Source organism: Mchenga conophoros, linkage group LG6 (assembly GCF_057382185.1).
Source record: "Mchenga conophoros isolate Kocher_MC1m ecotype Shallow Benthic linkage group LG6, M_conophoros_male_GT1.1, whole genome shotgun sequence".
Taxonomy (NCBI): Eukaryota; Metazoa; Chordata; class Actinopteri; order Cichliformes; family Cichlidae; genus Mchenga; species Mchenga conophoros.
In genome coordinates, this window is record NC_140531.1 from 35,812,791 (window position 1) to 35,840,521 (window position 27,731).

At 39.3% G+C, this 27,731-nt stretch overlaps 2 protein-coding genes across 5 annotated transcripts; both read right to left on the reverse strand.

Annotated features, from left to right (window-relative positions):
- Positions 1-487: 487 nt before the first annotated feature.
- On the reverse strand, positions 488-13,930 carry LOC146573182 (interleukin enhancer-binding factor 3-like). 2 transcript variants are annotated; one of them, XM_085277802.1, is made up of 20 exons: positions 13,805-13,930; positions 13,262-13,405; positions 10,206-10,317; positions 9,346-9,539; positions 9,036-9,204; positions 8,762-8,924; positions 6,828-6,919; positions 6,312-6,407; positions 6,085-6,196; positions 5,898-5,995; positions 5,700-5,808; positions 5,451-5,591; positions 4,832-5,022; positions 4,466-4,585; positions 4,215-4,346; positions 3,442-3,600; positions 3,212-3,341; positions 3,071-3,109; positions 1,314-1,625; positions 488-1,203 (listed from the first exon to the last, which is right to left on the reverse strand). In XM_085277802.1, exons 2-20 carry the CDS (start codon positions 13,372-13,374, stop codon positions 1,097-1,099), a joined length of 2,589 nt encoding a protein of 862 aa, XP_085133928.1. In that variant the 5' UTR covers positions 13,375-13,405; positions 13,805-13,930; the 3' UTR covers positions 488-1,096. The 2 variants fall into 2 exon arrangements, with proteins under 2 accessions (XP_085133928.1, XP_085133929.1); XM_085277803.1 differs by having other exon boundaries at positions 13,262-13,429.
- A 2,904-nt stretch (positions 13,931-16,834) lies between these two features.
- LOC146573183 (prostaglandin E2 receptor EP1 subtype-like) lies at positions 16,835-24,537 on the reverse strand. Of its 3 annotated transcripts, XM_085278730.1 has the most exons (5): positions 24,286-24,537; positions 22,325-22,673; positions 19,738-20,648; positions 17,698-17,896; positions 16,835-17,577 (listed from the first exon to the last, which is right to left on the reverse strand). In XM_085278730.1, exons 3-5 carry the CDS (start codon positions 20,605-20,607, stop codon positions 17,570-17,572), a joined length of 1,077 nt encoding a protein of 358 aa, XP_085134856.1. In that variant the 5' UTR covers positions 20,608-20,648; positions 22,325-22,673; positions 24,286-24,537; the 3' UTR covers positions 16,835-17,569. The 3 variants fall into 3 exon arrangements, with proteins under 3 accessions (XP_085134856.1, XP_085134854.1, XP_085134855.1); XM_085278728.1 differs by having other exon boundaries at positions 16,835-17,896; XM_085278729.1 differs by lacking the exon at positions 22,325-22,673 and having other exon boundaries at positions 16,835-17,896.
- Positions 24,538-27,731: the final 3,194 nt, after the last annotated feature.

Sequence of the window (27,731 nt, forward strand, 5' to 3'; positions counted from 1 at the left end):
TGGTTACAGAGCTCAATTCCCTAAAGTTGTTTTCGAGCGATATTCATTTGCTAAAACAAAAACACAAGATGAGTTTTACTGTTAATAATTTGCTGTCCTTAAGTTTTTTGTTTTTGCCGACAGTCAGCAAACCCTCATCTCTGGAGCTTCCACTTGTCCCCCTCCTTTAATCTTTATCAAATTTCACTGGGAGTGCTAATATTGGATCAAGCTTGCAAAATGTGCTTTAAATTTTCAAATAACTTTTAACTACACTCCTCTAATTACGGGTCAGTGAGGGTTCCTGTCAGCTTTGATAGCAGCGCAGGTAGGGAGCGCGTGGGTGCCGTATGCTTGTCCTGCATTCACAGCAGTCTGGCTGTGCATGCACAAATCATTTGCAGCTGTCACATGTCAGAGCTTGAATAAGATGAAGCTCTTAAAATGCCAACAATCATACTAACAAGATCTCTGCAATGTCTGTAATTAAGAAACTGATGGTCAGAAGCTCAGCTCCAAAATAAGTCATTTATTTGTACAAGGATTAGAGCGTTTTTATGAGACAGAAAGGACTTCAGTTTAAAACAACAAGCAGCTTTACATAAAAAAAATATACTGATACAGAACCAGTACACTACATTAAAAAGACAAAACAACCCAACGTAACACTCATGTCAACATTGACGTGATGAAGGCTACAGATAAAAGAAACGTAACTTAAAACTGGCTTACTGGTTTGTCAAAAGAACTGACAACTGAGGTTAAGAGTATCAAACAAGATCAGCAGAATTCCAGTTTCAGAGAAAACACCAGCATTTCTTTTTTTATTTCTTTTTAAGAGAGGTACCTTAGGATGATCCCTAATCATCAAGGTGGGAAAGACTACATATTTCATTATGCTGACATGCTTCCTTGCACTCTTTCTCCTCCCCCTCTGCCATCACAGAGGAACTCTGAACTGCTTAAATCCCACCTTGAGGAAATGAGGAGGCATCTGCAGGAGCTCAGAGCTGGGAAACAGGCCTATCCTTCCTTATAGCATTGCTCGAAGCAGTCAAGACATGAGGAAAAAAAGGGAGTCATGTAAGCATAATAAAAAGCACCAGTGATGTTATGATCAGTAATTCATGTCGCCGTATCCAGAGTATGAGCCCTGGGTGTGTCCTCCAAATCCCTGGTACATGCTGTACCCCTGATTCCCCCAGGACGACTGGTTTTCCCAGCCTGTGAAGAAACATTTATAACCCCAGATCATTTATATGTATAAATCAAGATTAAATATAAAGAAATAGGAAAAGCGGGAAGTTACTGTAAGAAATAGAAAAGGAACTTGCCATAATTATTATAACTCTGTCCCCCGGTGACAGAGCTGGGGTAAGCAGTGCTGTACATAGAGTAGTCTCCACCTTGGGTCAGCATCTTTCTCTTCTCATCTCCGTAGCCGTAGCTGTACGGACTCTCCTGATCAGCAGGAGGCGGCATTGACTGGTAGCTTTCTTCTTTCGTGGTGCTGGTGTTGGAGCTGGAGACGGGTGGGGATGAGTACGTGATGGTGGTGCTTTCGGGGTAAAAGGTGCCGTAGGCTGAGGTGGTGGGGGCGGTACCTTTGGCTGTGGCAGTGGCTCCATTATTGCCATATAATTTATCTTTAAGATAAGAGAAACAAGAGGTAAATGAGAGGTAAGTGCCATTTTCTTAAAAGACACGATCCTAGAGCTGCAACTGACGACAACTACAAGTGACTGTTGATCTATTTGCAAATCATAGAACCGAGACAGTTCACGCTTGTTCAAGTTTAAACAAACAAACAAACAAAACCCCACCACACACATAAAGATAAAGATCTTGATGCATGCTCAATCATCCAGGTAAGGGAATCCCAAAAAGTTGATCCTGTTTATCTGGACATAGCGTAGCAGGGAAGCAGAAAAACATCATTTGAAGAAAGCCCTGAGTGAAAGTCGCTATCCCAGCTGGACATTTGTCAAAGGTGGGAGGGCACCTAAAGAAATCTCCAGGCAATCCAGAAGAGAAGAAGGACAACTGTTACCTAAGTGAAAACCTTTAGTGATCCCTTATGTGTCAGGAGTATCGGAACGGCTGAGACCTCATCTCTGTGGCTTTCAACCCCCAAAACGTGCTCTGGCAGAAACTGGTCCACCCTAAGTATCGGGTCCCCCGGCACAACCAGAGTAATTTAGCGTACGCTGTTAAGCCATTGCACACACACACACTTAGGCTGCTGCCCCCGCGACCCGGACAAAGCGGATGAGAATGGATGGATGGATGGATGTTAAGCCATTGCCATGATTTATACACTGGGGAAACCAAACAACCCACAGGTCTATTCACACCTACAGGCCAGTGGACACTCTTTCAATGATGAGGATGTACACATCCTGGGCAGGGAGCAACACTGGTTTGAGCGCAGAGTCAAGGAGACCATTTACATGAAAAGGGAAAGACCTCTGAATCAAGCAGGGGGCCTAAGGGCACCATCTTACAACACTGTGACTGCAGCCAATCCCTAACTCTCTGTGAATGGCCATTGACCAACTATCACTTCTCAATGTTTGTTGATCAATGGTCATGTCAATTTGCATATTAATGATCAAGAAACTGACCTCCAGGCCATTTTTCACCAGTGGTGCTAGTTTCAGTCTTTATGCAAATGTACTGGGTTGGAAACCTGCAGTGAGCTGAGACTGAAGAAGTCATTTGAATGAGTGCTGAAACATTTCTCCAACTGAAAAAGCTACGCCCAGAAGAACAGAATCAACTTTTTGGGACAAAGATAAATAAGTGAAACACATCTTGGAATGTTTACCTAGAAGTTTTAAATTTTGGTAAACATAATTACAAAAAAAAAAAAGGTCTTTTAGCCTTGTTATTGCATGCATCATCACATATATCCATCACATATAACTGTAATTAGGCATCTTATGCCTTTCAACGAATCAGCAAAGCTTCTGCATGACATTTAAGCCTTATTTAAAAAAAAGTGTACATCACAAAAAACATGTAAAACCAAATACACACACCCTAACATAAAACCAGAGTGCATAAAGCTAACAGACATTCAGATACTTACGATAGCCTGTGCCAGTGCTGCTCTCATAACTGTAGTTGGCTTTTAAAACAAGAAATCACCATTTAGTGCAAACTCCATTTACAGGTTTAAAGGTTTCCTACGATGATTAAATTGACTCGTAAATAGCATAAAGTTTCTTACTCTTGTTATAGCTGGGTCCTGCTGGAAACTGCTTGCCTCGACCCCTGCCCCGACCCCCTCTGTGGGGACCCCAGCCACGGGACCCTGAGTCTGAAGGGATGCCGCGGATGGTGCCGAATCCTGGGATGTGCTGTCAAAAAGGAAACGTGAGAAAAATGTCATTTTGAAACAGCCTGATAGTTAAATTGCTTGAATTGTGCATTTTAAAGCTCACCAGTTGGATACATTACCATGTCAGTGTAGGTGACTTTCTTCTTTGAGGGATTTCTGTTATTTAAAAGTCCACTGTCATCTGGGAACAGCTTCTCTAAAGCAGCGAGGGCAGCGTAGGCCTTTGCTTCCTTCTTGTTGGAGCCTCGTCCTTTGAACTTCTGCCCATCAACTTCCACCTGTGAGACAGAAATGAGGAGAAAAGATTTTAGGATTTTATGAAGCATGTCACAGCATTTATACACAGAGAGTGACTCCTGCTGGTAGAGGAGATGGAGAATGTGTGTTGTGCACGCCGTGTCTATTCTTTTGAGCAGCAGTGCAAAAACATAGCTACAGTGTTCTGCTGAACCTCCACATGTGCAGCATAGCATAACATTAGAATTTTAGTGAGTGGAAAGCCACCACCAACAAATCGCCTGTTACACCCGCACAGCCTAACAGCTCATTATAGTAACTCTAATGTATCCTCTGATCTATGGATGTTTATTAGTTTGGGTTTATCCTGCCGAGTTTAAACATCTATTACAGACCATATGCTGTTAATTTTGGGAAGAATCCTGTCCAGAATAATGGCTCACAGGACCAAAGGAAATCGTTTATCTCCCACCTCTGTCCTTCTTTCTGAAATAATCCCACCCACATGGGACTTAACAGATTAAACACAAATACAGAAATCTTTACTTGGCTCTACAGTTGCCTTTACAAAGCCCAAGATATCAAAGCTGCTATACAGTGCAGTGCTCACTTTACACCTGATTTCTGTTTGCTGTATACAATACTGCTGACTCACCTCCATCACAAAGCACTTTTCATGGGAGCCACCCGTCTCTGCCGACAGCTCGTATTTCAGGCTGCGGCGCTTCTCGTTCAGCTCCATCACAGGGTTCTTGCCATTTTTTGTTAAGATTGGACCCTGACCAGTCTGTTCACAGCAAGCACACATAAGAAAAAACTGTGGTGAAATGCACAAGTGTTTCTCTCTGTGGGAACTTTTAGGATGCATTTGTAAATACGGAGTCCAAAGAGAGCTCAACGACATACATCTTCAGATGTAGAAGAAGTCGGTGCAACAGCTTTAACAGAGTCCTGGCTTCCTTCATTTTCACTACTGGGCTCTGATTTAGATTCAGAAGTTGTGGGAAGACCGAGATCTTGCAGTACCTGTGAAAAATGAAAGTAAAAAAACTATAAGACACATAAAACAACATTGATTTCTTTGCCCAGTCTGACTTTACAAATGTTCAAACTTACAAGTTGGGCTGCACTTAAACAAACAATCAATTAGCAAAATGTATGGAACCAATCAATAAACAGTAACTAGTCCATCAGCCAAAAAGTAACCAAGAAGAACACAGTACTGAGTATTTATACTAAAAGTCAGCTTGTGTAGATAACAAACACCATTACCTTTGTGGCTACATTAAGCTTAGCGGCACGTTTGGAAGGCCCCGTTGCCTCGTACGTCTTTCCATTTAGATCGACAGCCATTGTAAAGACCGGCTCGTGAACTGGGCCAGTCTGAGATGTAAGTCTGTAATCCAGACCAGGTCTGTACTGGTTCAGACGCATCACGGCATTCATGGTAAGATCATCGGTGACTACAAGGAAACAACAAAATGAGCAAACAGATTCATTTTGAGAAGCACACACAGAAAAATAAGGCTACAGAAGTCAGCATAAAGAGTAAAAGACAAATGTCACATTAACATAGGAGTCACAAAGTTGTCATTTTCACAGCACTACTCAGCTTATGTGACTTAAATATTCTATCCAAGGACACCAAAAGATTTAAAAAAGTAAATCTAACTTTTAATAGCATTTATAATTATTTTGATAAACAGAATGAAATATTATGGCAAAAGGAAATTATGTACACCTTGCCAGAAAAGCATGTTCATGTATGTAAACATACAGAATATTTATTCCACAATACCAAGTCTGTGTTTTGTCATACAGTTAAAGATCAAAGGGATTTTACAGCAGTATTTTTTGTGTTACAGTGAATAATTTGACATTCATTACTCACAGGATTTCTTCTGAAAGCGTTTCTGGAACTTGAGAAACTTTCTCTGTTTGCTGTTGAGGTGTGTGTCTTCTTCTCCTGTGTCCACGTCTGTGAAAGGTCTCTTAGCTGGCAGGTTCAGTTGTCCAACAGGTGGTATCTGGGCTACAGTTATTAAAAAAAAAAAAAAAAGGGAAAAAAAGGAGATTTGATGGAAGTGTTGATTTTTCGAACACAGGAAATAAAGAAAAATAAAAAAAAATAATAGCCCACCCATGCCATCTCTGTAATTTGCTCCCAGCGATTTTCGTGACCTCAGAGGTTTAGAGTCCATCCCCAACACTTTGTGCATCTGTCCAAATGCACACAGCCTCAAGGCAAACTAAGAAAAACATCAAAGTTATGCACTAATTTGTTGATTTAATTTTAAAGGTGTACATGTGTGTGGGTGCTTCTACAGGCTCACCTTACCTGAGCACTCTGTGTGATGTCTTCACACTGCTGCCTAGTCAAATAGCCAATGGCATCAACAGCTTCCTTTTCACAAGGATCTTTAATTCCAGGGCCATCTGTGCACAAATACCATTCAACTGGTGCATGAATGTCAGCTCAGTGTATAAATTTACATGCAAGTTGCACAACTCAAATAAAATCTCACCTTCCATAAGTATTCCTGAGGCTACGCACTCTAAAACCCTGCGGAGGGCCTCGCCCGCTCCCAGTGATCTCTCAGATGTACCAATAGCTTTCTCCACTAGCAGTTCAAGTGGCTATGTGGAGACAAGAAGACAAAACCGACACTTCAGGATGAAAGCAGCTGAAATGACTTAAACACAAATCTCCGCTTTGCTGCTGTCGGAGTAGATGCACAAAGAGTTTCCTCACCCATCCTGAGAGTGGCGTCCAGGTAGGAACGCGGTTACACAAGTCCCTCATGAGTCGGATCACAACGACGGCAGAATTCAGGGTGTTAACTTTTGCCTGGAGGCAGAAACAAAGCCCATTAGGTTAGCAGAGCTTCTGTCTGTGATGGAATCCTTTCTGAGATTTCAAACAAACAAAAACAAAACAACCCAAGCACAGAAGAGTAATAAGTACTGAGCCTTCTCCAAATCAACAGTAAGTAAAACTTATTCAAGCTATGTTAGCCTTTTATGACCTTTGACGTTGAAATCGAGAGAGCTCAGTCTCTCGACATGTACTCATGTCGATACCAATGATTTATCCACTTCTGTCATTGGTATAGATGAGCATTAATTTAGACATTTTATAAAGATCATTAACAATATGAACAAAAACTGAGAGCAAAAACTGTTACGGTCCTCTAAATGGACAGGAAATAAAAGATCACTCAAGGAAAACAGTTCAACCTGATGTACAAGTAAGGACGTGAATGCAAACCTGGAACCACTTGGCGTGGCGGAGAGACGCCAAGGCAGTTAGGCATTTCTGCCTGTCCAGAACGTCCGGCGGATCGTTGACTGTTCGCGTTTCTATTGACGAGGTGGGGTAAGAAGAAAAGGTACAGTTTGACCAAGGGGGTTGTCTCTGTCTTGCAGCTCAGGGAGTAGCAAACAAAAACCAGCAAACAACCAGCAGCAGGGAAAGGGGGTTTACATAAAGACACGTTTTGTCCCAGCAACCATAAAGGTCTGCTAAAAGAGATCCCAATTATATTTTCCACAGTGTATGCGGAAGTAAGACGACTGTCAGAAACAGCTGTAGTATTTATTTATAACATTGCACAGCATTAAAATATATGCACTGCACTACATCAAATACCCCCTCCCCTGAGCCACTGGGATTAGGTTTGTTGCTTCTCCCCCCTCCTGAGACAGTGTGTCCAGTTGGTCAAAGGTCCAGCGTTCCTAAAAAACTTGACAAACTAAAAGGTAATCAGTTGTAAATCACAAGCATTTAAGAAGCTTTACGTCTGCCCTACGCTGCAGCAAAACTGATGAATCCCTCAGAAAAAAAGTGGCCTAAAAAAGGCTTTATGACAGACTGACTATATTAAAAAACAAAAACAAAAAACAACAACAAAACAAACAAAGAAAAAATACCAGCTTTGGGCAAGTTTTAGCTCATTTGTTCTACATTATACAGCTAGGGATACACCGGCTGATAATCTATGCCAATGCTGATGACAAATAATTTGTGCAGTAACCTATGCCATGATTTTTTGTTAGTATTTATTACCCCTAGAATTGATGTGAAAGATCAACAAGATCAATCTCTGCCACTGTAAATATGCAACAGTAAATATGTTTTGGGAAAAAAATATCTGCTCACTTAACAAGGCTGATCCATGTTTGGACAGTATACTATGCACAACTCTGCTTGGACTCTGTTGAGTTGAGTGGAGTTGACTGAATTTAAATTGATAATATGCATTTTCATCAGGGGTGCATGATATTAGCAAGGATTTTAATCACTGTGGCATTTAACAAACACAACTTAAAGTTTTAAAATATCAACTTGCACATTTAACTTGTCCAAACCTTGACCTTAAATTAGACCTTTGCCTAAAATGATTGTTTTATTGAAACAGAGTAAATATGGTTTGATCCAACAATGATTAAGCATTAATAATCCTACCCCAGGACGTAACAGCTCCAATAATTATCCAGTCTAATAATTTTATTACTAATATTGCAGGATTTTTAATGTGCAGTCCCAGTGTATAGTGTATTAAAATGGACTAAAACTGCACTGAGACTGATATGGTTCTCAGTCTGAGGCTCCCCCTGAAATTCAAATAAACTTTAGACTACCAGATAAATGCAGCTAACGCTAATCAACACAGGAGCTTTCAAACACTACACCAACCAAAATATTCACCTGAACAATGATTTTTTTGCCTTATACTGTAAATCCTCCTAAGGTAGGCAACAGCTGATCAGTTTTGCTGCAGCTAGTTCCAAACACATGTTCAGCATCAAGGATCATGCATGCGCGCTTGAACTTGTTATTCTTAAAAAAAGCCTTCACTTGAAACATGAAAACAACAAGAATATACAAGTTTTTTTTTGTTGTTGTTTTAAATGACTGAGGCACTGTCACTAACAACATGAGCAGGATGCATCAGTGACTACAGAGGAAATATCCTGCATACGTCAGTTTGCAACAAAAACGACGAAAGGACTCTCGTGCGAGCAAAGAGTCAATGTTCACTGGCATCAGTCTGACACGGTCACTGTACAAGCTCCACTGAGGTTTAATGAGATGGGACAACTGGTTTGATTTCAAACAGTCAGTGCAGATTAATAAATCAGTGGAGCAGTACAGCGCCTGCATACCGACAACAGAGATCAGGGCTGGGCCGACATACGCACCTTCTTCTTCTTCTTCTTCAGCAGTTTCACTCTCTTGCACTGTCCTGACAAGAGGTGATGTCAGGTGGATAATAAGAGTCAGAACTGACTCCTTGGTGCTCGTAACAACAATGGCTGCATCTCCTGGACACTGGCTGACTGCATATGTCTCAGGTGAATTAGTCTATTAAAAAAAGAGAACAAATAATTAAGACGGTTAAACCTGGATTAAAATAATCCAAGTCAAAATATGTGACATGTGTTTTTAAAGTATGCTGCAGGCACTCATTTCTACCTCTAACTGTGCAGAGAGTTTTTCGGCCACTTGTTTCAGCAGAGTAACTGTAGGCTTGTTGGAACAAAGCAGCACCAGCTCCACGTTCTTGTCCCCCTTCAGAAGGAGTCCCTTAGCCACCAAACCAACTCGCATAACCCCACGCAGCACACGCTCTTGTGAGCCATCACTTTAAGTTGAGGGGTGCAAAAAAATAAAAAATAAAAATTGCCAATTAAATCATTTATATTAAAACAAAAGCAGTTTTATTTATTTATTTTAAAAGCTTGCAGATATCCTTTTAAAAGCATCGCAGGTTATTCTCTCTTACCTCTGTGCTTCTGTATTTGCTTCGTCATCTTTTGGAGCATCCATCTGGTCAGATACAGTCTTGAGAGCGCACTCCACATGGGAGACGATTGTCTGTACTGCCTCCAACTCCTCTGTTGGGGGGTACACTTCAGAATGTTTGGCCAACACGTAGCGATCATATGGGCCCGCCTGTACGTGAGTTGTTGCAGATTCCTTAAATAGAAAAAAAAATAAAAAAAATAAAATAAAGACAAAGTTCATACTGGAGGAAACTCACTGCAGATAACAGTAAATGTATAATTACTTCATATTGCAATATTATTTCATGACAGGTAAGTGTTAGGATTCATTAAAGCCATTTTTTAAACTACGTTTTACTGCTGCTGATATATTCCAGTGAAGACATATGAAGAAGTATAATAATAGAGTAATAGCGGTAATAGGAAGTCTGTGATTTAAAAAAAAAAAAGGAAAAATAAACAGGCGACAGCTTTCAAGAGGAACAATGTTTTTGCAGAACGAGGGGAAACAAAATGGGGATGGAAAAATACGACATGTTCTGTGAATTCAGGGTTTCCACCAGGGAAGTTGTTGGACCTGGCGGCTACTGTGACCAAAATGGGGGTTTATTACAGTAACTTAACGTCACAAGATATTCATGAGACAATATTCTCCTGTTATATTGTCACGACTAAAAAAGACTTAAAAAAAGGTTGTGTGTTTAAAATCATAGAAATACCAGAAGGACAACACTTAATAATATTTAATCGTTAACCTCTGCTAAACTTAGACATGGAAAGCTGCAGGGTTTGTAATACAATGGAGTAGAAACCCTGTGATTATCTAGTGTATCTATTTATCAGGCAAAACAGAACCAACCTCACGATAACGTTTATCCTCCATATGCTCGATAGCAGCAATGTAGTCATGGTACTGTCTAAGCTCCTCTTCATAGCACAGACAGTCATACCAGTAACGCAACTCCTCATATCTGGAAGACAAAAGAATTTGAGAACATATGAAGAAAAGTTTCAGAGCTCAAGTTAGAAGACATGTGTCAAGTGACATAATTTATGTCACTTAATTTCAGTGTTGGTCAAGTTACTTGAAAAAAGTAATCAGTAACTAATAACCAATTACTCCCCCAAAAAAGTAATCCCGTTACTTTACTGATTACTTATTTTCAAAAGTAATTAATTACTTAGTTACTTAGTTACCTTTTAAAAAACACGATTTACAACCTGAATAGGTGATAAAGTGATAGATCTTTCAGCCCAATTCTACTTTTTCTGCATAATCCATCATACAAAATCTAATCAAATGGAAAAGTCTCTTTTTAAAACTTGTTTTATCAGTTTTAACCTTTTAACTTTATGCATCAAGCAAAAATTAAATTATATGCAACATTCTCTGACTGGAAGAAATTTGTTTTAAACCTATTTAAACCTATTTTCTGCACATTCCAGCACATAAAATATATATTTTTTGTGTGTTTACACTTACTCTTTCAAATAGATGCAAGTAAAACACAGCAGAAAATAAATAACATCAAAGACTAGCGGTGCTTTTGCTCTATTTTCACCTGTACAGCAGGAGTGGCATAGGCGGAGGTTTACCCTGGTGCAGGTGTGCCGCAGCAGTCAGTGGAAGAATCCGCGAGTTTCTCTGTGAATTTCCCATTACGTCATAGCGCACTCCGTGCTTGCTTGGAAGTTTAGGGGTTTTTTTTCACTTTAAAAAGAAGTTTTCTTCCCACGCACAACGGACACTAATGTTTTTGTCACTTTTTATGGAATCAAACTCAAAATAAGGTCAGTACTTCCACGCTTTAAACGCTGCACGCTCATACTCTCTCCCGCACTCGATATATGATGCACTGTTGATCTGCACACAGTTGTTGTCACGAACGTCGCACTCGCTTACGTCACTGTCATGAGACATTCTCGCTAAAAATCACGGTTTTAGTAACGCAGCGTTACTACGGGAAAGTAACGGTAATCTAATTACCGTTTTTGCAATAGTAATCCCTTACTTTACTTGTTACCTGAAAAAAGTAATCAGATTACAGTAACGCGCCCATCTCTGCTTAATTTCACAGGACAGGGAAACATACTCTTGTTAATGTATCGGCTCTTAAATTTGCACTGAAACGGCTGATCTACTCAGTATGCTTCAATGATAATAACAACAATTTCTTCTATAGAGTAATAAAGGTTGTTTTCAGCACAATAATAACAAGCATTTAGCTTACTGGAAAACAAATCTATTCCTCATTATCTGACAGAGCTGTTCAAAGGCTGCAGACTTGTTCCAGCAGACAAGTCGAACTGTGCCGCATCATAGACACATAATGTGCCTTATTCTACTTGCGTGACATCCCAAACACTCACTCAATACCTACGTGCAAGGGAGGGATCTTTACTCGCCTCTCACAATTTTATAGGAAGCATATTTGGAAGGACTGAGCCTAGAATTTAAAGTCTAAAACTCTGTGTCCCAGACACAAACTAACCTTAGATTAAAAATGAATTTTAAAAAAGTGGTATTCTTTTTTAATTTTTCACACTTTAGAACTAGGTATAATGCAGGTCTGTAAACTGGCTGTGCAAGTATAATCACACTAGGCACACTCCGTACAGTGCTCAAGTATGTTTGACCCCCCCAAAGTCCACATTATTTGACTAGTGCCAGTATGTGATGAATGTAAACTGTGCCCAAACATGAAACTCAGATATTTTGTCAACAACAGCAGCCTTGATTGCTTTGTTATTTGACAGATCTAAAAGCCATTTAAGAGAAGACTTACCTAAAAAAACAAAAAAACAACAAAATACATAAAGTCATGAAGCTCCCTATATTTTGCAAGTGTGCCTTTAAAAAGTGTGTGTGTTCAAGAAAGCGAGAGAGGCAATGAGATGCACAAACAAACCTGAAGCATACTCCAGCCAGATGTTTAAGCATGGTGTGAACACAGGCCAATGTGGCAACATGTGAGTGAACCTTTATTCTGTGCTTGCAATGAACCAATTCCTTGAACATGAGCTGCCTGACTGAAAGAGACTTTTCAGTCTTCAAGAGATTATTCTTCATAGTTTGTGTTTTGTTTATTTCATTTAGGGCTGTTCGATATAACGATATATATCGGATGGTTCATTTTACACTATCGTTTGTTTTGTGGTGTCATAAAATAAACTGTTTACAGCAATATTTTTTTCATCGTTTTGATGGTCACTGTAGTGGCTATATTAATTTCTTAAAGTTCTCTCTTTCTCTTATATTTTATATAACCACACTACAATGGACAAGCGCCTGTTTTTATGCATTGTGGTTAGCAACAAAGATGGTAACAGCATCGCGTGTCCGCTTGTTTATTTTCCACACAAACCTTTCACAATAAAGCTCAAGATCCTGTTGAGACTTTTCAAAATAAACTGAATCACGTGAAAGAGCAGATTATTTACGGATGAGAATTAAAAAAAGAGCCGCCAGGTGCTAAAAAATAAACCTTAGACTCAAACGTTAGAACAGGCTTTTCCCCGCAGCACGCTGTGTAATAAATACTCACAAAGAAAACTGTTACAGTTATGCTGTTACAACTTATGTCTAAAAATGTATAGTTTCATGCATCGGTTAAAACACTCGACTCCAGCTACATGACGCGCAGCTGGAAACACTTCCCGCAAGACGAGCTTCCCGAGAGTCGCAGAATTTACAGAAAATGTTACATTTTTGTGATTTATGTCGTTATCGGGAAGATAGAATTCTTATATCGGGATATGAGATTTTGGTCATATCGCACAGCCCTAATTTCATTAGTTTTTTTTTTCCTTTATACAGAACCTGTTGCTGTATTTTAATGAAAAGTACAGAGTGTACTATGCAAATGCTAGCTTTCGGGCATCTTTTATTCAGGACCATGCATCATGTGCGTGTACCTGTCGAAATCATGCGGATGGAGGCGGTGTCCCTGTTGTATCAGGCTGTCCCAGTACAGCAGCTCCTCGTATGCCTGGTGCTCGTCCCACACTGGCGCTGCAGCGGCCGCCATGCTGTCGCGATCGCAGGACCCAAGCTACCACCTGTGCGCCCCCAAGTATACACCACTGTTAAAAACAGTTAGCAGGCAATTGGCTGTGTAATAACAACCACAATAAAGCAGCAGATGATTTGACATTATCCATGTATATGCTAACGTTAACTAAGCGGTACACTTGTTACGCTGCAGGCTGAGACATGTGGTTAGGATGCAGTAACTACGCTCACAGCAAACTAAATATATTTATAATAATAATAATAATGATGATAATAATAATAAAAAAACTGGTCCCTTACACCCATAATTATTCCATCCACATAAGTCAAGGCAGCCAATTAGCCTATGTTTACAGCGACTGGATGCTAGCAAGCTAGGTGAAGTTACCCAGAATGTCAGTGCTGTTAACGTTGCATTACATTTCGATTATGTCTTTAGAGCTCACCTCTGTCAACGGGCCAGTAAACAGGTGTAGGTCCCTTAACGTTGTTAGCTTCAGGATGTTAGGTTAGTTTGAGATGAGCCAGGCCTGCGCAGGATCGGTCACTCCGGTGAAGTTTCGCTTCTTCTTCTCCTAGTTTAATTGCGGGTCGCACATTACCGTGTTTAGGTGTATACCGCCACCTGGTGAACCGGAGTGTGCGTTATGTCATAACTAACTAACTAACTAACTAACTAACTAACTAACTAAATAAATAAATAAATGCAAAGTAAAAGCAAGAGTAAAAAGGATGACTTGTTTGAACATGTTCCATGTTGGACATTCCACAAATGCACTACAAACTAGACCTTGGAACAATATGCTTATTTGCACACCTCAGTCACATAGTTATTGAACACGTCTACAATATATTTGCACATTTTGCATCTTGCACATGTCTTCGTCCTGTCTTGTCTACAATATTGTGAGCATAACATGAACCTGGTATTCAATACCCACTGCACAATAGTCTCACTTTACTGTAATTGCACATGACCACTTTGTATTGTCTCTTATTCTGTCTTTGTTTATTGTACATATATTTGGTTAGTAGTAGTACATTTTTATCTTTTTAATTTGACTTAAATTTAGCAAGGGGTGAAATGGCATTTTGATATGCTGTATACTGTGTATATTGTTATACTGACAATAAAAACCTTGAATCTTTAATCTTGAATATTCAGAGGAGGGACAGAGGATAGACTGGGCAAAGGTTGTTGAAGAAGGAGCTCTGAAGCAGGAGGAAAGGAGGAGAACAGACTAGTGCAACAGGAGGAGAATGCAGACGGGAAGGAGATAATCCTCAATGGAAAAGCTGCATACCACTTCTTCTGTCACAAATCCTTCACTGTCTCCCAGTTTTCCATTATGGTATCGCTCGACTGTCATCCATTAGTTCATCAATATTTCTTCTCTTGAAGTTCATTATGCATTTCTGTTTATATTTGGATCTTGACCCACCCATTTGCTGAGACCTAACTATTCGAGGAAAAACATTCTAAGTGGAATATGATGATCTCAGTGTCTACTTATGGCTCTGGGATCTAAGCCTCTTGGGCCTCTTCTATCTGTTACAAACCAAAAATTATTGGAACTAACTGCTCTACGTCAATTTTTTTTTCCAATATAGCCATCAGACTCAGTTGTATATGTTCAGATATCCACTCCCCTGATCATCCCAAGTAAATATTTGTATAGTATTAAAGTAATTCCTCTTTACATAAACTCAGACCATCTTTCTTTTTTGAATCCATTTTCTCTTCTGTTCTGTGTGATGTAAGTCCACATCTAACACTGAAAATATCCACGGAGGAACATTACATCACACAGTTACTACTCTTACCTTTTCACATCATATTCTTCTGCTATCGTTATTTCCCTTTTTGTAATATGTCAGCTTTCACCAGTTTGCATTATGCAATCTGGTTAGACTTTGGTCCTGCTTCATACTAACAAAGATATAATGCAATGTTGTTAGCTGCTAATATTTTGGAGAACAAATAGGAATAAATATGTTAATTTAATCAATTTTTTCTATTCATGATGCAGATTATTTTTTAGTTTTAAATGATCTGATACAATTGCGATCAGTCCAGGTTGTTCTGTGCCTCTTGCTCTATGACAGCTGCATAGGCTCCAGCCACTCCCTGCAACCCTAAGCTTGGAAAGTGATTTAGAAAATGGATGGAAAGATGATCCAGTCCACTTAAAAACAGTTATTTGGTCCAATATTTCTGTTTGAACTTAACCTAAATGGTTCTTGTAAAGGATTCTGTTGTTTGAGATCCATTTTAATACAGGTCAGTATTTTATTTTATTTCAGACACACATAAAGTTAACTGTATTTAATTTAGAAACGCATACACAAAAAACAAAAATGTAGAATTTGTATCAGTGTCCTCCATTGCATACAGTGCTTAACAAAATTATAAGATCACCACCCAATGTAAGGCTCAACTGCCCTAAATTAATAATTTAAAATTTGGTAATTGCGAAAATCATTATTTATGTTTCTGTAATGTTAATCCATCTTCACAAGCTATTTTATCAAAATGATATTTTTTTTATGCAAAAATTTTTGTTATCCACAAATTTTAAAACTTACTGTTCCATAAAAAAGCAAAAAATTAGTACATAAAAATATTTTTTTGAAATTGAAATTACAGTTATTTACTTGGAGTCCTGAACAAAAAAAATAATATTATTTTGTTGTTGTTGTTGTCGTTGTTGAATGTTATGCTGGATTGGTTTCGGACTTCTCAGAGAAGTCCAGTTTGCCAGTTCAAATGTAGGTATTACAACATGAATTCAGTTTATTTTTTCCCCTAATAAACATCAACATGACTTTTAGTTACTGACAGATTTCTAAAATATTTGTGTTTTCTTGTTTTTATGTGGTCTAATAATTTTGTTAATCACTGTATGGGTAAATGAAAAAACAAACTTGCAAGAAACATGATCATGATTGAATTATTTTACCTGCTCTGTACCCCACAATATAACCAGTCCAGATCCTGTGATCAGCTGAAATAAGAAAGGGTCAATAGGGCATATGTCCACTCACCAAGATTGGATGGCAAAACCTATTATGATTGGACTGAAAGCTTTATGGGAGGTTAAATAAATATCAGATTTCATTTATTTAACATTTTGCAGTAATATTTAACATTATCCAGAATAATGAAGGAGCAATTGGAAATAGCAAGTCTAGATCTTCTAGGAATTTAGAGACATTTCTAGGACAAAATAAAAAGGCTTTTATGTGGTTGTAGGTGAACTACTACTACTACTACTACTACTACTACTACTACTACTACTAATAATAATAATAATAATAATAATAATAATAATAATAATAATAATAATAAACACTGATGTCACAGACATCTGTATGATAGTAGAGTACAACATTTTTTAAAAGCTAAAAGATTCTGTTTCTAGCTTAGGGAAAAAATAAATACAAAGTTCTGGAATAAAATCACATTGAATCGTTTTTTATTTACATTCAGTCTTTACACACACTCAGAAAAATGAGTGTATAATTCAAGTATTACGTTATAACCTCTTACTTTATTTCACAAAAAGAAATATATAAGCACACATAGAGCATATAAACATACATAAACTCCACAGTATTTGAATATTAACATTCCTTAATGAAACACATTCAGCAGAATACGCTCTAAATACTTCTGGGTTTAGTACGGTGCTCCCTCCAAATGTTAAAACCAGTACAACCGATTTCTTTTGCAACCATACAATGAAGGCATGCCAACTGTGCAATTCATGTCTTTAAAAGCAGATAGAACTGAGTACAAATAAATCAATGCAATACTGTATGTAGTCCCTGTATAAGTGGCACTTCTGCAAAACTTTGAGCTTCTCCAGACAAAGCGTGGTTAGTACTGCAGCCATATGCGGCCTAAATCGTTCCCTTGTCCTCTTCAGAGTTTCCTTATGAGGGTATAATAACAAGGAATGTTCACTCAATGCAGGTAAACAGTAGAAAAGTGTATATTTTGTGCAAAATCATAGCATTAGCTAGCTTTCATTTATAAGGTCCAGACCATGAACTCAGGGTAAACTTTGATGATGTGAGAAAGAGAAATGATGATTAAATCCAAGAAGCACTTTTTTAGAGAAGGTTTAAAAGCCACGGAGGTGTTTTCAAACATCCTGCTCTTCTGTTGGCTTTTCTTTATAAAGATCTTTGCTGAGTTCTTCATATGCTCACTGACCTGGTAACAAAATATATCCGCAAATTACTATGTCAGCCTTTCTCTCAGATCAGACTTGATCTACATCATTCTTCTCTGAGCTAGGAAAAGAGGACGGCTCCCAACGGCCCAAAATAGTACCCCTCAGGCCTGCCTGGCACTTAGCGATGAGGTAGATTTTGCGGAGCACGGTGCGGCGCAACAGGATGTAAACCCAGGGGTCGAGGATCTGGTTCCACGTGGCCAGCCTCACTCCCATCACCATCAGGGTTTCATAGTATGACAAGCTGTGTCCAATGGTTCCCGTGTAGGAGTGAATCACGGACATCAGGCCAAAGATCTGCAGACATGAAACATAAAACTGCAGTTAGTAAAATGAAAAGTAAAAACAATATATTAAAAGAATAGCAAAATAAATGTTTATAAAAATAGAATGCCACTCTGCCCTCCTTAGTGTCATAGATACAGTGACATTGCTTTATAAGGTCTGGCTATAGTTGTACTAACCTCTTATTGATATTTTAAAGTAGAGACTGCAGGAGTAAAAGTTTAGCTGGACTGCATTGCGCCTAATACCTGGTATTAAAATCTTCAGCTTTGATACCAATACTTTTAATTAGTGAAATCTATAATATGCAATCATCTTAGGGAGAGCAATGTAATGAGATCACTTGTATTTACCATTTATTTAATAATGATAGTGCAAATTCTCTGATCACATGCAGGTATCATAAGACAAAAAACCTTCTGCTTCATATATGTTTGTGCACAGAAGTAACACCTGAGCCTTCTTACATTACATTACATTAAATTTGCATGCTACTGATATGTAACTATCAGCAATGTGCTGATGTTTGACCAAAAAATAACAAAGTCACCATGCCTGTCATGCCCAGTTTGAAACTGTAATGGACTGGTCACCTGTCCGAGGTGCGCCCTGACTTTTGTCAGGTGGCATTGGCTCGAGCCCCACACAAACCCTGAATTTGGATAAACAGTTAAGAAAATGGAAGGATGGAAGCAACCGATGGAAATAATTTCACTTTAGTAAAACAGAATTTGGCTGAATCTTTACGTGAGTCAGTCAAGCAAATGACAATCTGAGTAAACTGAAATCACCAAATTAAAAAACACATTGTAAGCTTCTTAATATGATACAAACCAGATACCAGCTGTGTACGGTATGTTGTTTTGTCCTTGAGGACTGCTGCACAGTTCACTTGAGTGGCTGCATGAAAGCTTGAGCAAGAATTTTTGGACTGCTGTTGTTCCTTGAGATGTAAGCTAGAGTTTGTTGGCAGGTCTAACTTGAGAGATACTTTCCCATTCTCATTTTCTGCTAATCCTATATAAACCCTTGATAGCGTGCAAAATCCCTCTGTTATTATGCATGTGACGCACTTTTTAAATATGCGGTCTTTCTTTCTGACCACATTTCTGCTTCAGTCTCTGTTTGCACATTGTTTTTTTGTTTTCTTAACTGAGCTTGATATTTAAACAAAGTGATTGACTTACACAAAGTAAGAGCACTTACTCTTTAATTTAGCAGTTGTTGTTCCCTGTCTGACATTTGATCCCATAATGATCCAGCTGTGTAATGTGATCCAGTTCTCTTCAGAAATGTGTTAAATAAGAATTTCATGTTTTGTTTTGTTTTTACAGAAACAAGGCCATTTGGACAGAAGATTCTTTCTTTCTTTTTTTGTCTTTGTCAGCACTGATCCTGTTGCTAATGCAGTGTGACTTTAAATATTACTTCTAACTTCACAGTTTTTAACCAAAATTCTCAGTTTGCCCCTAATCTCACAGTTGCACTATGTGACATAACTTGAAAACCTCCAAAAATTTGAGGAGTAAAAATACTGCTTAACCACCACATAGGTGCTTTCAAACATACTGGCTAAAAATCCACTTGTAGTGAGCTGCCAGAATGAGTAAGAGAGCTGTAAAGCTGTTGTGATCTAACAGCTGCAATAAAACTGACGAGAGTTAATAAAGCACAGTATGGGCATGAAGGCAAGCATGCTCAGAGTGTCGCTAATCATCCAACCTAAGTAGAAACATCTGTGTGAGAGAACATTTGATGCGTAAGAGCTCTTTCTTTTTTTATTTTTAGACAACAGGTGAAGTCTACCATCTTACTGACTTTTCTTTCTTAACCTTGTACTTCCTGACACTCACCAGCAGAGGGCTCCAACAGATACACGAAGTGACCATTATTCCAACGAGCTGCACCACCATCTCTATGTCGTGGGACTTGGCTGAGTGATGGGAGCCGGGCTGCCTCCTGAGCCGGGCGAAGACCAGTGTCAGTCCACTGATGGTGTTACAAACCAGCGCCACAGCTAGCGAGGCCAGCCCAAGTCCAGAGAACAATACTACAAATGCCACATCCACCTCCTTAGTGTCACTGAGCACTTTGATGAAACACCAGGTCCCTGGCTCTTGATAGGTGTAGGAACCCAGCTGAAAGCAGGGTAGCAAGGCCACACTTAAGGCTGCCAGCCAGATGATGGAAAGACAAATTTTTGCACGTCTTTTTGTGACCAAAGATGAGTGCAGCAGTGGTTTAGTAACACCCAGGCATCGCTCGGCAGCCATGGCACAGCCCATGAAGAGAGGGCATAGTCCGAAGAACACCATGCTGCCACCGAGGAACTGGCACATCCCATCAGAGGAGTTGACATACTGAGGCCTTGCAGCTCCAGAGAGGTAGAGTCGGAGAACCAGGGCACCAGGAATCACATGGCCAATCGAGTCTGTAATCACTAGTGACGTGGCAAACAGAAGGAATGTAGCTTTGGAGCGCCGGCGCTGAAGGGAGTAAGCATTAACCAGGATGAAGAGGGCCACAATGTTGGAGATGATGCCCAGTGTCATGGACAATATGACAATGAACGCTCCACCAGCGGTAGGCTCCTCAAAGGTGAGGTTTTCATGGTGTGACAGCCCTTCAACAGCAGCCCTGACCTCCACCTTCCCTCCACTGTCATTAGCCACATGAGGGAGAAGCAGGGGGGCTGAGGAGTTGTAGTGGCTCAAAGCTAACATCTCTGAACTCTGAAGGTCGTGAGATCCATAGTTAGGTGAGGCTGCAGGAGATAGAAAAGGCATATTTAGTTATAAAGCACTCTTAAGCTGCTGTTGATCCGTGTAAAATGATATTGATGAGTTGATTTAACAAAAGCTGTAATAACTATTCACACAAATACAAATAAAAGTTCAGGAAATACCCTGGAAAAAATGAATGCAGAAAATCCCAACCCAACCAAACATCTACAATAGTGTTCCCAGATTTGTTTATTTAAATGTGATGACACAGGAGGACACAAAAACCAACCAGGTGGGGGAAAACATGAGACTAACGGTTTTATTTGTGAACAGAATTCCTGCCTCGAAGCATAAACAGGGAGACGTGGCTGCCTTGCAATGAGGCATGGTGGCTGCACTGAAGCACACGATTGAACTCTGGGGCACAAAATGCAGTACGGTTACAACCGTAAATATGTTTTATCTTCCTGAGTGGGGGACAGTGCCAGGTCAGGTGGTCCTTTAGCCACAGCCCTTAGAGGGTAGGCTATTAGATATTGGCAGATTGTTAAAACGCCAAAAGAGACAATAGCTTTCAGAAGAAATGCGTTCATCTCTTTCTCTGGCCAAAGAATCACTGACAAGAGGCAGTAAAGCCGCTTCTGAAACCAAAGGCACCACCTTTACGTGACATCCTATAATGGTCATCTTTTAAGATTTCAGGGCTGCTGACATTTAAAAGATTCAAAAACACTACAAGAAAGAAAAGAAGGAAATTATTGTTTTCACATCTATTGCGTTCCCCACGAATATGGCTCTTGTTCTTTTATAACTGAGTTTGATTCAGGTGGAAGTATGTGAAAGAAGTGCAAAGGAGAGAACTTTAATAGTCGTATGACACACAAATGTCTTATAAATGTACTTATAATTATTCATCATAGGCAGGAACATTTTTTCAATCTTTTATACATATATTTAATATATATATATTTAATAGATGACAAATGTTTAAGTTCTTCTTCTTCTTCTTCTTTTTGATTTGTAAATATTCCTTTTGAACCCAACCTGACACACTTGAGCGATGAAAGGACACAGGATGACAGACAGCAAGTAGAGGCTACTGAGGCAGCTGTCAGGACTGCAGTGCTTTGTTAATCAAAGTGGAGCGTCACTGTTAGGTTTAGTTTGGAGGTCAAACATAGTTAAACAGAACAGAACTCCCAGCAACACAAAAAAAAAAGACTAAATATTGGGGGAAATCAGAGCTGAGCATTATTCAGCTCACTGTTCACGATGCTTCATTCCATAATCACATACATTTTTTTAACACAGAGAATCCTTATACCTCGTTTGTGGTGTCTAAACAGTAACAGTAATTGCCTTAATTTAAACTAATTAAAACAATTACTGGATCCAGTTTCTACCAGAAAGAAATATTATTTTTTTAGGGCTGTCTCCTGCCTACTGTTTCAGACTTCCACAGAGCCCAGAGACAGCCAGTAAGCTGCTTTTCTGCACCACAACACACCCTATCACAATTTCTTCTCACCACTTTGTTAAATCTATGAGAATTCCCACACTGATCTGTATATTTTCAGAAAAGTTCACATTTCCACTAAATAAGAAACATATATACAGATGTTAACAAAAAATAATACATATAAAATGAACAAAGACTTATTCTTTTTTATTACTCCTCTTCATCATTATTATTATTTAAATGGAAGAAATTACTTACCACTCGACAGTTGATTAGTTATCTTATAAGTCCAGCTGGTTTATCTTTGTGATTCATAAGGATAGTCCAAAGAAATCCAGAAGAAAAAATCTGTTTTCATTAGAAGTCATGTTTCCTTTCGACAAGCTCCACTGCAGCGATGTCCGTCGCGGAGTTTTTTCCATTGCTTAAGGCTCCTGTCTATTTCACTGTGGCTTTTAAAGGATCCCCACTGACGCTGAAATACCGACTCACATTTTTATAGCGCGGTGTCCTCCAGTCTGTGTGGGCGTCTCTGCTGCTGTTCGCCCCCTGAGTCAAGTCCGTCTCACCCCTGTGCTGCACTTTCCCTGCAGCCTGTTTACATTACCTGCACGACCAGTAAGCGCAACCTAGCGTCACTATTTCTCAAAAAAAGAGTGAAGGGAAAAATAATTTAAAAAGAAAAAGTCATTATTTTTTACCTAAGCAGCTGTTAGAGTTTTAATTTCCCTGTAAACTTCAAAATGTTGGTCTCGAAATAGTTAATAAAGCTTTATTTGCAGTAATCAGCTTGAAGCGAAGACACTTTTCAGCTCCTGGCTCTTCTGTAAATGAATCGATCTGAACAGATTCGGTTCCATAGGCTGCGCTATTAATCTATTTATTTTTGCAGTTGAATGCGTAACTCTGAGCTCAAAATAACCTCTGCTGAGGTATCAGTTGTCCAGTACATGGTGGATATTAGTTCTTCCTATGAAGGGTCTTCTATTTCAGTAATTCCAATAAACGACCTCAGTATTCAGGAGCAAAAGGCTGACGTTTATAGATATAATTTAAAAAACAATTAAATAAAAAAAAATGTTTAAAAAAGACGAGGATACATGTGAAGGTGTTTGTTTTGCAGTTGTAGTTTAGATAATTTGGTATGGAAAAGCCATATTCACGCTCTAGAAAAAAAAACAGATGTTCCTCAAGGACCCTGGTGTTAGTCTTGAGGGTTTCTGCAGCTGTGTAAAGGAAAAATTTATTCTGCTTGATTGACATTTTTCCTGTAGTACATACTGAAGCCAGGTGGCTTTGTTTGTTTGAATTTTACAAGGTCGTGGAATGCAAGCTGGAGCACACTAGCACACATTTTGGGTTGGAAACTGAGCAAAAGCAACATTAGAGATTGGCTGCTGGTTCACAGGAAAGAGCAGAGATGGGCACTGACATGTAAATTGTTTTCATTTTGTTTTTTTTCCTTTAAAAAAATTAAATCAAGACACCTGGAGGAAGAATTTAGGCCCTGCGAGAGTCTTAAAGGGAGGAGTGCGCAGAAAATATCAAAACATCTATTAGATGGGATTACATCTTGAAAAAGAAGCCCAGTCTCAAAGAGGTTTGTAAAACAGGCGAAAAATTTAGTTGATTTATGATCCAAGACACAAATGTCATACTTTTTTTTTCTTGTTTATGCAGATGAAAAACATTTTCCTCTACGAAAGACTGGTGCAAGTGGATTCTTGGCGTAAGGTGGACCAGGCTGCTTGCTGTCTCATTCCAACAGAAAGATAGTCACTGGTGGCACCTATAGTTTACCCTCAGTGTTGGGAAGGTTACTTTTAAAATGTATTCCATTACAGAATACAGAATACATGCCCCAAAATGTATTCTGTAACGTATTCCGTTACGTTACTCAATGACAGTAACGTATTCTGAATACTTTGGATTACTTAATATATTATCATGCTTTTTACAACAACGTGAATGTACTATTGCTGTGTGATTTATTACTATTACTGAAGGTCCGCGACTCCGAACTGTAGTAAAGGGACCTCTGACTAATACGGCGGGGTCCCTGTCGGCTTGTAGCCGAAAAATAGCTTTACTTTGTTGTGTGGGTCAACTTTTCTTGCCAGAGACAGAGAGAGGCGTTGAAAGGCTGCTCCAACGGAACTTATTGTTTTCGGAGGAAAACACGAACACGGTGTACAGTCGAGTCTTAATAGCTTACTTACAACTGGGCTCGTCAGGCACTCTTCTTGGCTGAAGTGGTTATTATTACATTTACATGCTTCCAGCTGCCGTTTTTCCTCGATGACAACTCGTACCTTTCCACTCCCCTTTTTCTCCCTCCTCGCGCTCACAGACCAATAACGTGTATGGCAGTCCATTCTCCCTGCAACACGGACTATACTGCCCATGATGCTACATTCTTTAGAGCTATGCTTGTAGCATTCTGCCTGTTAGCTTAGCACAACAACAACAACAACGAAAAGGCGCTCTCTCACCCAGGAAACACACAGTCGCAGAGAGAGAGAGCATCGCCCTGTAACCATGGCAACCGTAACGCTGCCGCTTGGAACAACAGCTGTCAAACAAAACCCAAACAGTCCAGACCTGCGACAAAATGAAACAGGAAAGTACTGCAGTGTAATCCATTTATTTCAACAAAGTAACTGTATTCTGAATACCACCTTTTTAAACGGTAACTGTAACGGAATACAGTTACTCATATTTTGTATTTTAAATACGTAACGGTGGTACATGTATTCCGTTACTCCCCAACACTGTTTACCCTTGACTTGGTTTATTTCACACTGACACACATTGATGCAAACAGCAGAAGTCCAAAAATCCTCCTCCTGGAGTTAATTTCACCTGAGCAGGTGAAATTACTCCATTCATAATACATCCTGATTGAACAGGTTTAATCAAGCATAGACACTTAGCAAACAATACACACAGACCATTTAATGCAATAGATCATTGCTCCACAATCAATAAACTAGAAACCACAGTTGTCTCGTTAGACATAGACCAGGTAAAGTGGAAATTTTTATTTGCAGTTTTACACAAATTTGGATTTGGTACATTCTTCAAAAAATGGATCAAAACACAGCTATCCAAATGCATGTGTTAGGACAAATAAACTTAATTTGCAAGGCTTTAATCTAATGAGGGGCACCAGACAGGCCTAGCTTTTGTCCTTTTCATTGAACCACTAGCAGCAGCAATCCGACATGCCTATACGCTGATGATGCTATTACTTTTCCTTGGGAACTCACAAAACTCTCTTCTGGAGCGAATTACGCTCATAGATTTAACTGGGGTAAATCAAGACCTCTACCTGTGAACTGTAAATATCAGAACACCTCCACCACTCCATTACAATCAGGTAACATTATTTACATCAGTAAAGATCTCTACTCTGCCTTTCAGAGGTTTCACTATTAAGCATCATTACTTCTTAATACTGAAGCATGTGGGGCCCCGTCCTCGGCTTGTACTGGGGTCAGCTTCTCGCTGCCTGCAGTCCCTTGGCATTCTTGCCCTCGGCTCTGTCCGGGACCTTTCTCTTCCCCCGTCTGATTTGAGTGCTCAATCGTCATCTGCATGTGTGGCCTTGGGTTTTGGGTTTTCTTAGGGCTTCCCATGTATTCACTGTTAACCTCTGGCTTTTGAGGGGGCATAGTTGTTGTTGTTGGAGTCTCTCACCCTCATTCTTAAGTATGTTTCATGACAAAGCTTATACAAAGACACTCACATTCTCTCTCTTGCTTTCTCTCTCTTTCTCAATGACAAACACACATACAAAGAGCAAAATTGTATGTTTGTGTACTCCATTTGTTTGGTCTTACAATATAAAGTGTGTTGAAACAACTGTTGTTGTAAGTTGGTGCTATGTAAATAAAACCGAATTGAATTAAACTGAACTAACGTCATTTGGGTTCATCCTTGTGTACAAAATATGAAGGCCATCCAGCAATTATTATTAATGTTTAAATGCAAAGCGAAACTGTAAGCGCTCTTTTGGATCCCTGTGGTTTGAAGTTTCGTATTCAGAATCACATGTACCCAAACAGATGTTTCAGGGTCGAAAGTGCCCACCAAAATAAACACATAAAAATTAAGGCATCCTTAGTTGCATCTTACCCCTGTCTTCTGTTATAATTTTTTGTCTGCAATGAAAAAAATGTTTTTTAAAGCTTGAGGAGAAGTAATGTGATAAAGGTCAGCAGGAAATATTTTCTCAGGATAATGAACGCCTCCCCACAGGTCCTTAGGGATTTGCCAAAAAAGAGGGCTGCCAAAACAGAAGTGACTGGTATGATTTGAGAAATGGAGAAAGTGGGACAAATTCTCATAGAAGCAGGCAAATTGAGCTTCACGTAGGTGGGTTGGAAGAAACAACACAATGCAAGGCAGCTCCAAGCCAATCAGCAAATCCTCCTGATTTGCTGCCTGGATGATTTGATCTGTGTCTTGCCACTGGATTGTAGATGAAAACCAGAAACTAAACTAACTTTGAATCATAGTGCATCACAGAAAGCGCTCCAAACCTGAGAGATGAAGCTTTGTCATTTGACAGAAATAATGTCTGAGTGAATTCCATCCAACCTGAAAACATGTTAAACTAATTGTTGGTTTGTTATGGTAACTGTGGGAAGTTTAGGCAAGGCTAAGAAATGCATTACTTTTAAGAACCTGTCAATGACAACTGAGCCTGGCCATGAAATAGGAGTAACTGGTCAGCGCATTCAGCTTCTGGAAATGAAGCAAAAGCTCTGGAGGTAGAAGTGAGATGAGTTAGAGGTGCTGCTACCTGGTTATAGTTTGTGATGAATTGGCAATAGAAGCTGGCAAAGCCCATAAAGTGCTGTAATTGTTTCCAAGTGGTTGGAGTGGGCCCTTTGGTCATGGCTTTGACTTTCTCCGGGTCCATTTTCACTGGCCCACTCTTGAGAATATAACTCAAAAATGATACTAAAGAAGTGTGAAATTCACATCTCTTTTCCTTCACACACAGTCTCTTTTCCAGTTACTTTTGCAAAGCCTTAATGAAATGGCATTTTATTTTTTTCTAGAATGTCATCAAGAAACACAAAGTTGTTCAGAAATTCCTTAAGAAAGTAAAGCTTGGAGGGCTGAAGCTGAGTTAGTTAATCCAAAAAGACACCACGCGATACTATAAAGGTGTATTAAATGTGGTCTTCCAAAAACCCAGCACCCACTGGAGAAGATGGATGGATGGATGGATGGATGGAGCCACAATTGGTCATCAAGCAGGATTTGTTCTCCAGTGGAATCAACAAAGACTTGGAAAGCTGACTATCGTTTCTTGTGGTTAGAGATCTTAAGTCTTTCAGAGATGCTGGCTCGTCCTTTAAAGCTAGTTCATGTTTAAGCTGATTATTTAAGAAATGATGGTAACCGATTTTTAGTGCCTTTGTCCCTGACACAATTCAGTTGAGAACTCAGTGACAGTATTTGTCTGGTATAAATTAAAGAACCATCTAGCTGATCAAACACTCTCTTAAACGCCTTACAAACTTATGTGGATGACTCATTTGACCTGCTAATTAAATAAGACTCAGCTCTCCGAAGAGATGAGATGAGAGATGAGATAGCCTTTATTTGTCAGTTGCAGATCTTTTGCCCACAACCGAGATGACAGACCTTG